We start from the raw sequence: 10,654 nt of genomic DNA, 5'->3' as shown, positions 1-10,654 counted from the left end.
CAGATATTGCGATCAGATCTGAAGTAAAAATTACGGGATTGGAGGAAATCTGATCACAAAAACCTGCAATTATATTATAGAGCTTGTCATCAGACTAGTTTAAGTTCACTTAGGTAATGTTTTATTAGTTTGCTTTTTCAAAACTAAGGAAACCTTTTAAACTTGGGAGTACATAAGAACTACATTTGAAATAAAAAACAAACAAACTTGGAATTAAACAAAAGAGCAGCAAACAAAGGGAATTCATAATCATCATTTATAGTTCATGGTCATTTTTCCTCATACTCATTCCAAGTACAGGTCTGGAAAGCAGATTTGACAGACAGAATGACAGAACAAACACAGAACAGTTGAAATGGAGGCTTATTTGACCTATTCTCCTCAGGATTTAGGGTCAGCCCAAGCACACACCGTCCCCTTTTTTGGTACCCCTTTGGAAAAAAAAAAAAAAAAACACGCACACAAATTATTTTCTCCTAATCTTTGTCATCGTCCAGCCTCGTAATCATCACCACTCATATTCTTGTTCTTCATTTTCACCTATCTAAATCAGGACGGAGGAGAAAGGCAGTGATTCCTTGAAAGAGATTCACACGAGATTCCACTGTTGGTGTCTTGTGTGGTTTTTGGGAATGGATAGGCTATTACTGGTCCAGGGTTATTTATCTCAGGTTGGCATTTGTATAAAAACTATATAGGAACACATGTAAAAACAAGGATATTTCAAATTATCATTCAACTGAGAGAAAAAAAAAACATGTCCTCATAAAATCTTCTATGTCTAGCAACATCTATTAACACATATGTATCTTTCTTTTTTATTTTTTAATAGATTTTATTCCAAAATGGTTGAGGAGCAGTTATATTTTGCATCGTCTTTACAACAGGCTATAAAACACCACTTTGTCACAGTCCAGAAAGCACATATAGATGTGGTTGTACTGTTTATAAACATATGTACTGTAATAAGATAATTTGCGTGCATGGCTCCCAGGTGACAACCTTTTCTCAGATCCCCAGGAATCTGAGGAGAAACGCCGTCCCTTTAAGATCACACCATGTGGAAAATGAAGGTCTCCACTTTCTCTCTCTCAAAGAGCTGTCCTTGTAAATCAGACCATTTCATGAGAAACAACCATCTGTTCTAATCTTTACACTGCAACAGCTCAGTGAAACAAATAAGTCTTGGCCGGACTTCACTGCCTCTTCGGTGAGTGCTTTGGCCTGAAATTTTCCACCGTGCGATTTCTTTTCCTCCTTCCTTCCCTTCTGGAGTCAATGTTTGGCATATTTATGGTATGTATTTATTGATGCAGTGTGCCATTTTCTCTAGAAAAAAAAAAAGTCAACCACACAAACACAGGCAATGTAAATGCACAGTTTGTAATGCTGAATCTCTGTCTGCAAAGTGCGTCTGTACTCTTCTGTTCCCAGAAACATGACGGATGGGTGGCATTACTCTGGCAAGTCACACATGGGTTATTATTGTTTGGTTCACTTTAGATATTAGCCAGTCTTTTTCCCTTAGAGTCTCTCTCTGGACAGCATGTCCTTTTTGTTTGGGGTTCTTTAGAGTAAAGAAATTTATATTTTTATTTTCAGTTTATTTTGTAGGGCATTAGCTTGTAAGAAAAAAATGACTAAATATTGTTCATCTTTGTTATTATCCTGTACACATGTTTATGTCCTGATCCATCTTTGAGACAGATGTCGGCCTAGAAAAGACCAAAGGGTCCTCAGTCACACGTAGTACTCTTTGTCCTTGTTCTTCTTGTTCTTGCTGGAGGTTTTCGGGTTGTTGATGGGTTTCTCTTTGACTACTGTGCCATTGGATTGTGCTGAGTTGCTGATGTAGTTGCGACTCTCATCCACGTGATACGATCCCTCGTCTCTGTTTCGGTACTTGTACATGGCATAAAGGAGGATGAGTATACACAGGGCAGCTGCTGCTACAATGCCAACCACCATCCCCGTTGTGCTGCTGGACTCCCGGAAGACCTCTGACGTGCCCGGGTAACCCTTCGGTCCAGATCCTGTGGGACTGGCTGCAGGCAAAACAAATACATACAGTTACCAAACAGGCTCCAACATGCATTTACTTCAAAGTATTATCATTGCTATCATATTAAGGTTTTAAGCAGTAAATTGAATTTTAAAAAGTTGCATTCGGCACATGAATTACGACTAGATATTACGAGGGGATTAAGCTCGGCATACTATGAGAAAATGCTCATGCTCCTTAACCTTTTTGATGTTTGTTTTTTGATGTATTTTATGGAAATTACACAAGACAGACCAACACAAAGTACTGCATAACTGTGAATTGTAAGAAAAGAACGACAACATTTTCACAAATAAGGATCTGAAAAGTGTGGCATGCATTTTATATCTATTTTGTAGAACCACTTGTTCCTGCTCGTGGTTCTACAAGCCACCTGCCAACCTTGTCAACTTGAAATTTGACAAGGTTAAATTTTAGTTCAGTTTCAGTGAGGCTGTAAGCGTCGATTAAATACACTCATTAGATTACTTTCAAAGGAAATTGGATATTATTTAAAAGTATCAGATTAAAAGGGTGTGGATTACATATGCATATCACAACTTTCTATTACTTTTTTTTAATGAAAGCTTCTTATAATTTTCCACCCAACTGAGCTTCTTTGTGGAGTCTCTTGAAATAAATCTGAACATAGAGATTTGCAAGATTAAGTTGACAAAATGTGAAAAATATTTAATTAAGGTACTGGATTTTCTTATAAGGGGAAGTTTGCTAGTAGTTTCTGACAAATTGTCGATTGGTGTCATGGATCCCAGTGATTTGTTTACATATGTCAACCAAGAATCACATGACTCTAATAAAACTTTTGTCCTTTGGTAACAAAATAAGAAAATAAATTTAACCTCATAAAAATAAGCTCGTCACAAATATAAGATGTAAAATTTCAATTAACCACTACCACAGCACTACAAAGTAACTAGTAAACACATTGCAAAAACACATAGTAAACAATGCAAGTCATGCATACCCACACATAGACAGGCAGTAATTAACTCAAAGCCTTGGAGAATAAGACGGTTGTAATTCACTGTTGAATGCAGATGTTAGAGGCCAGAAGGCAGCTTGTACCACAGAGCAAAGCTCAGTAACTGAAAGCTTCCTCAACAAGCAACAACAGACTAAATTTTTAATACAACTGGAAGACCTACTCCTGGTGACCCACGAGGAACAAACTGGTTGGCAAAAATAAAAATAAAAAAATAAAACAGAGATGGAATAGTGAAAAAAGTGAGAAATTGAGCACTCAAAAGAAATCTGATAAGTTTGTAAACTTCTGTGTTCGGGATTCACTGAAAAACACAGCTAAAAGCTTGTGGCTCATTACAGGCGTTTTAGAGCACAGTCATGAATGAACAGACAACATTTTCAGCTTTCCTTACATACTCAAGCAGCATGACAGTATCACACAGTCGCTGAAAATAAATCTCTCACAAAGAAACAATTCTTCAGCTGACTAAGCAGACTGAGCCAAAGATTGTTCCCACTTCTGTTTCCAAAACAATGCCATTCAATCGAACGTATTCTGGAAACACATGAGCTGCCTGATATCACCCAGTCTCTCTGTCATGTCTGTCTGTTGAATTTTTGTGTTAGTCATCAGTTCTGCAAAACTCTCAGAATTTAAGAGCGGTCTCTTTGATTTTCTTCCTCGTACTTTTAATAAAACACGACTTTTACAAACAGACGCTGTGGAAAATCTTTCAAATTAAATCCACATATTCCCCCAGTGGATATTTCTTTTTGTCTTTGAATTGTGCATTGAACTGAATCTGACTGGTGGATCTCGTCTCCCAACTATCTAAAGATGGGTCTCTTAAAATCTTAAACAGGCTTTTTTTTTTGCTGCTTGCGGGTCAGGTTTATAATCCTCTAAACCATAGAAACACTCACTTCTTAAATCACTGGAAAATGTTTGTGCTAGCATATAATTCTGCAGGAGGTTCTGCTCTACTGTGAAGTTTGATGTCTCCAGAGTCAGAATCAAACACTGAAAACACATATAGGACTCAAGAATGTTTTTTTTTGGTTAAATCCAAATATCTCAAACAAACTCCTCAAAACTTACATGGGAATCGACAAAGCACTGCAATCTCCTTCATTTTTTGCAACTCTTGCACTGGATTCACAAAAACGATATCGCTAGATAAAAGCTGACATAAACATGCCCAACAAGTCTAGCAGATGGAAGCAATTTGAACTTTTTTTTTTTTTTTGAACTTTTTTTTTTTTTTAATTGTCCCCCTTTCAGGAAAAACGCAACAGCTGCTATTAAAATCAAAGAGACAGAAACAAATTTCTTACTATTGCCAGCAGACAAGTTTAAATTTTGGTGAATAACATTTCACCAAAACTGTCCGAGTAAAATATTAACATTTCCAACTCAGAGAGATTGTAAGAGAAACGAGGGATGCATCAGCATGACTAGGTTATTCAGAGGCAAAAATTGTTTAATTTATTTGGATCATATTTAAGCTACAAGCTTTCAGCGCAAGTTTTTGTGGAAAATCTGTGTAGCAGATATTCTGAAACACAGGTATTCTGAAACTTTTAGCTTTTCAGAATACCCAGCAATTTGTACTGTTTGTGATTTATATACGTCTAAAACAATATAGATAGCCTTTTCCCTAAATACAAGCATAACATCTAATTTAATCTTCAGCAAATTGTATTAGTGCAGAGAGACGTTGTCTGTTTTAGGAGTGGTTCTGCTTCTAGTATCGAAATCAGAAGCACATGCAAATTCAGGTTTGCATGTGCTTCAGTATTCAAATATTTTGTTAACTTGCCCCTTAGACAGCTGCAGCGTTTTGGATCAGACTGAGTGTTATTCTAGTTGCTCCTTAGCTCTAATAAAATCATTTCAGAGTTTCTTCATATAACTGAGCTGTCTGTCCCATTCAGCTGGGAAGCATAGATTGTAAGTTTCAGATACAGAAGCTAATGACATTGATTTTATTGTGTTTGAACAAAATAAAAGCAACCATTAATTGTATTTACTGATGTTCACTGTCTTTTTTTCCCTCTGCCATGCCTCAATTTGCTCTTTTTCTTTTATCTCGTTTTTTTTTTTTTTCAGTTAATGGTGTGCTGTAAAAATAATTACATTCTTCAGCTTTAAAATTAAACCATTTCTCTAAAAATGTCTTTAGCTTCCCTCTTTTTCACTAGTCATCCTTCAACTCCTTTGATCTATTCAGAGTAGTATTTTCCAACAAGTATCTCCCTTCTCCTCCAAGGACTCAGTCTTCAGTCCAAAGCAACTTAACTACATCAAAAAGAAACATAGACAACAACATTTTGCTGGTATTGATGTTTGTGTAAGCACGTTGTTTCATCTACTCCAGTCCTTATTTCATGATTGAACAAAAATATGTTTTTCCACCTACTTATTACAAATTACCACGGGAAACATTTCTGAAAACCATAAACGCAAAGTTTATACAATATGATGTTAAAATGTGTGATTACGTTGAAAGTATAATTTTGACCAGTGAATAGGGTGGTGATTACACATAAGAAGACTGACTCAGTGCATTTGATAGCTCCTTTTGTTGTTTTTTGTTGTCTCTGTGTTGTAGGTTTTATCCGGTAAAATACAGACTCAATTTATGTCTCCGTTTGAGTGACGTTTTAATGTTTAGACAGGCACTGCGCCGAACTGTGTTATTCACAAGCTAATTACCTCCGCAGACAGCATATATCCCTGTGTTAGGATGAGTTTGTTCCTTCCGGAGCATTAAAAGTGCTAACTGTAAAGGGCAAAAGTCCTCGAAGCTGTCTGTAAAGAGACAAGAGGCCGCTGCTCCTCATTGACATGTTTTCCACCACGTTTAAACCGATCAGCGGCCCAAGTATGCTTCCAGTGCCAGCAAACATTCAAGGACAAGCGCAGCGTTCCACCAGGGGATTGAGTGTGACTGAGCGTTGCAACAGATTAGCTTTGCCTGTGACAAGCCCACTTATCCTTGCAGACAGGTGTGAAGAATGCCCTCGCCTTGTGGGCAAAAGCCACTGGTTGACTAGGCACGTCCCCAGCAAGCCGTTGTTCAGGCATTAAACATCGAGCTATTTTCATATTTGCAGTCTGTCCTTTTAGAGTCGAAAGAGTTCAGAGAGTAGATAACGGATTGATGGAAGGGAGAGACCTCTGTCTGAAACTCCGGGGGTTTTATCCAAGACCTTGGCTGGCTCCTCTTGTGAGCTAACTGAGCTAGAAGAGTTGAGGAGGCAGGCAGCCACAATCTGCAATATCAGGGGGTGAGCCATGTGACAAAAGTCCCACAGTGCGCTGTTCTTCTTGTGTGATCTGACACCTCCAGCTCCGGGCTTTGTTATTTCCTTCTGCCTGGATCTGTTGATTGGCTCCCCCCAGACTACATTCATACTAAGATGTTAAAGCCTCAATTAGCTGACCACGATTCTTCCTTCCTTTCATTATGGGCAAGCTAAAAATATATATATCTTAAAGACTAGTCAACAGTGACCATACACAACGCTGGATTTAGTAGAGAACCTTCAAGTTTAGTCTATAACGATATGCATTCATAGCAGCTCATTAGCTCTCACTTAGTCTCGGTAGAATATTTCAAACCGCCGCTTGATTGAATCTGCCATAGTCCACTAGATCACCTGATGAACCTCATGATTCAGGCCGTTTGTTACCCGTGAGCCCCAATCTCCCTCACATTGAGCTGAGGCACAGTAATGTGTTCGACATCAGGCCTTCAAGAAAGCCACATAAGGACCTCAGGCAAATTGCATCTGCCTGTCTGTTCATTAGCACTCCATCACCTCAGAACGGAGGCACATAAACTGAGAAAGAAATAGCGCCTGAAACAAGTGTTTAAAATGATGGCTGCTCTCATACGCTCTACTCAAGCGTACCCAAGGGTAAAATTAGACATGGGGAAAATGACCTTAAAGTGGCGCCTGGCTTCTTGGCAGCATAGCAGGGGTGCGCTTGTGATGCGATGGAGGTAAACTCAGGAGGGTTAACTTTTGAAGGATTGCACTTGTGTTAAAGCTGCCAAAATAACTTTGTCCTCTTCATCTCATCCCAGAGTGAGATTTAAATTACAGTATCACATTCAGGGCCATCATAAAGTCCTTGCTGGTTTACTTACAAGGACAACAGTTAATGTTTCAGGCATTTTGCCACAAATCATTTGCCTGTATTTCTCAAGAAGAGATGCAGAAATGGAAGCGATAAATAAAACAACAGCAGGATAAGAAAAATGGCGGCCATAAAACCGAACAATCAAAACACGTAAATGCTGAGATTGCTCCGGCTTCAAGTGTCTGTCTGCCACAGCGATTTGTTTTTTTTTTGTTGTTGTTTTTTTGTTTTTTTTTAAAAAGCATTTTTTCTCCTAATTCTCTCAGGGTTCTTCAGCCTGGAGCGTATGGGCCCGCGTTTGGCGAAGATATCAGGGAACATGTCATTTAAAAGCCTGTTGTGGATTTCAGTTCTCTTTGCCTGACTTCTTTTTTGCCACATGCACTCAAGGAAAAAAATAGGATCAGAGATACCCTCCTGTCAAGCGGGATTTAAATAAATGGTTCTCTTCAAAGACTATTTTTCCTCATTTGTCTCCAGCATGAGGGTTCATTTGTTTGGTAATTTGTCACAGGGTGAGCAGGTTGATAGGGGTCACGGATGAAGGAAGACACAGAGTGGGGTGGGGGACTGGCGGTGGGGTTTGGTTTATTTCAGGCGTGTAAGAGGCTTATTTGGAGGTAATGAAACGACTATCGCAACTGAGGGTATATAGAATAAACTGGCTGGGCTTGACCTTTTATTAACCGTTGCCACTAGTTTGTGTCATTTTAAAAGAGAAGTATCCTTTGTAATAAATCGATCACCTGGGCAACATTTAGATTAGTTATGGGTTTTAGCAGTGCTGCACGTGACCATTTTGTCAAGCTACAGCCAAACAATCAAATGTGTTTTAGGAGGGTGTGATGCAAATCACCTATATAAAACAGTGCCCAACTATAAAATGAATGGGATAGAATATTTCTAAAATATTTTGTTCACTTTCCCCGAGTTGGTATTTTGTAGAACCACCTATGAGCTGAAATTATAGCTAACGGGGACAAACCTTTAAAGTATACCCCAATCAGTTTAGGAAATTTTTACAAAACAATTCAAACTCAGTCAGCTGTGTAAACGCTGCATGTAAACATACATTTTTAAATATGGAAATGCAGTGGAGCCCTCCCTGTTCGTGGGTCTGTATTCTCAAATTCAAGTAATCATGGATTATTCTGTGGAACGTAACTTAATATTATCTGTAGATAATTTTCCTGTTCATTGATTTTGCTAGGCTGTTTGACACACTATAGCTACATTTTTTCAGATACATAATTTCTAGTTTCAAAAATGATGCGTATCACTTAACATAGTCCAATTTTTTAACAAACGAAACAACCTGACAATACAGTTAGGTTTGTGGTTGTGACAAATTCTGGAAAAGTTTAATTGTCTGAATACTTTTGAAAGGTGCTATACTTTAAATGGTTTTAGACAGTGAGCTGCTTCCGTAGGAACCAAAACTTAGTTGGTTTGCTTTGTGATATTTTGGTGTTAATCTGTCATCCAAATTAGTGTTACACTATCACATTTCACATATCCAGTTATATCATTAGCTGTCAAAGCTGTCACAGAGCTGGGGATCAGTCTGGGGGCCGGTCACTGTATCAACAGCAGCAGAGCCAAATCATTTATTAAATCCCCCTCCTCCCTCTTTAATTATCTTTGTGTCCTCAAGAAGTGATGCAAGCCATCATGTTCTTGAGACACGCTGGCAGTGTGCCTCGTGATAGCTTACATGTGTGTCTCTGAAGTGGCTCCGCTTATGCTGATGGTGGATGATGAGCTGTGAGCTGGGTGAGCATGAAATGGAGGGAGAATTATTAAAAGGTCTTTGATTTAGCCCGGTAAAAGGTATGGTGCTGTTTAAACCGTTTTCCCCAGAGGGATTCAACTAAGGGAGCCAAGATGAAAGTAGAGGACTGAGCTCACTTGGCCTGAATGCCTCAAGTCTGGAATTTGTCTCTTGATTAGATTCCTAAAGTGTCAGCTCACACGTTCCTGCGATCTATATTTGTGATCTATGTAGATAATCTGAAGCTAGATATTTCATAATTGTGTGACATAACAGCAATAAAAGAAAAATCCTTTCTTGCTGCCAGAACACAAGAGGATTAAAGTTTTTGTCACTGCACAGATTTGACAAGATGTGAAGGGACATTTGTTTCTACAGATTAAAAGACTGACATTGCTTTAGAAATTATTACACTTATTTGATATCTCCACATTACTTCTGAGCTTTTATTTTCTCATAATATTGCTGCAAATGACCTGTGGTTCTGCTTTTTCTTTCTTTTTTTTCTGTGAAGCAAAGTCTTTCATGCCCTACTTAAGCTTATGCACAGACACATTGTGTTAGCATCAATGTCACCACACCAGAAAGATGTGCAGTAGGAAAACAAGAATAATTGAAAATATAAATATGGGTGGGGGGATCAGTACAGAGAAAGACTGACAGTAAGTGTGAAATCCTGTTTTCTCCCAGAACACACTTCATTTAAAATAGAATGTAGAAATAAGAGAGGAATGGCCTAATCCTTAGTGAAAAAGTGCAGGGAAAACAAACAAAATGGGAAAATTCCTTGGGAATGTCGAGATAAATTGGGAAAATAAAAATATAGATAACCCCCCACCCCCACCAGAAATATCAGTTTGCATGAGAATAAAAGTTTGGAGTTGTGATGTTAGTGATAAGCATTCATTCTTTTTTTTTTTTTTTTTTTTTGGCTAAAATCACCCCTGCTACTGGCAGTCAAGAGAACAGTCTATTTTTTTTCAGCACAGAAGAAAATAACATATAGAGTTCCAGCTGTGTATGATTGAGTAACCTATTAAATGTGGGCAGTGACCTCTTAAACCACCACAGTGCTCTTAATGTTTCATTAATCTTACAGCTACTTTTAAAACAATAATTTACCCTATTTCTTCTTCTCCTGGCTGGGTGCATTCCAGTCGATGCCACTGGGGTTAAGGAGAGTATTCATTTGCTGTTTGATTTATTGGTTTACTCTATGTATTGTTTCCACACCCATAAATTAAATCTATTAAAACAAATGTCAAACACATTAGTAGCTACTAATGCCACAGCAGAATGCTCGAGGACAGAATATGATGAGAGAGCACAGAGAAGGTAGGAAACGAGAGATGATTAACCTTAACCCGCCTGTGGGCAATTCACAGTGAAGGGCTGCTGCAGAAAGAATTTAATTTTTTTTTTTTTTTTTTTTAAGAAATGCAGAAGAGTGAAACTCAAATTGTAACTGAGGCAGCTTGGTGTGTTTGTCAGGGAGCTTGTTGCTTTAAAAGAAATCACAATTAATCTGAGCTTAATTAATGATGGTGGAAGGTTAAAAAAAATCCAGCTGGAATGAGGTGGTTTCGTTCTATTTTGTGCACTCTTAACGGGGAAATGAATTGTAAATTTGAAGAGGGAGACACTTTGGTTGAAAAATGGCCTTCTAGTTTCTTTTCAGTGAGATATTTTTAAGTTAATTTCTGCATTT

General features: G+C 38.1%; 1 protein-coding gene across 1 annotated transcript in view; it reads right to left on the bottom strand.

The window, feature by feature from the left end:
• Window positions 1-812: 812 nt before the first annotated feature.
• LOC106937387 (neurexin-1a-beta-like) overlaps window positions 813-10,654 on the bottom strand; it is a 59,720-nt gene continuing 49,878 nt past the window's right edge. The window contains exon 6 of the mRNA XM_015018848.1: window positions 813-2,045. Coding sequence (XP_014874334.1) covers window positions 1,741-2,045 — 305 coding nt within the window. The 3' untranslated portion in view covers window positions 813-1,740. The remainder of the gene's footprint in view (window positions 2,046-10,654) is intronic.

This window comes from Poecilia latipinna, unplaced genomic scaffold (genome assembly GCF_001443285.1).
Source record: "Poecilia latipinna isolate Pla-1442-1.1 unplaced genomic scaffold, P_latipinna-1.0 Scaffold2333, whole genome shotgun sequence".
Classification (NCBI taxonomy): Eukaryota; Metazoa; Chordata; class Actinopteri; order Cyprinodontiformes; family Poeciliidae; genus Poecilia; species Poecilia latipinna.
Note: the sequence above shows the minus strand (reverse complement) of the source record. Positions and strands in the feature narration are given on the sequence as shown.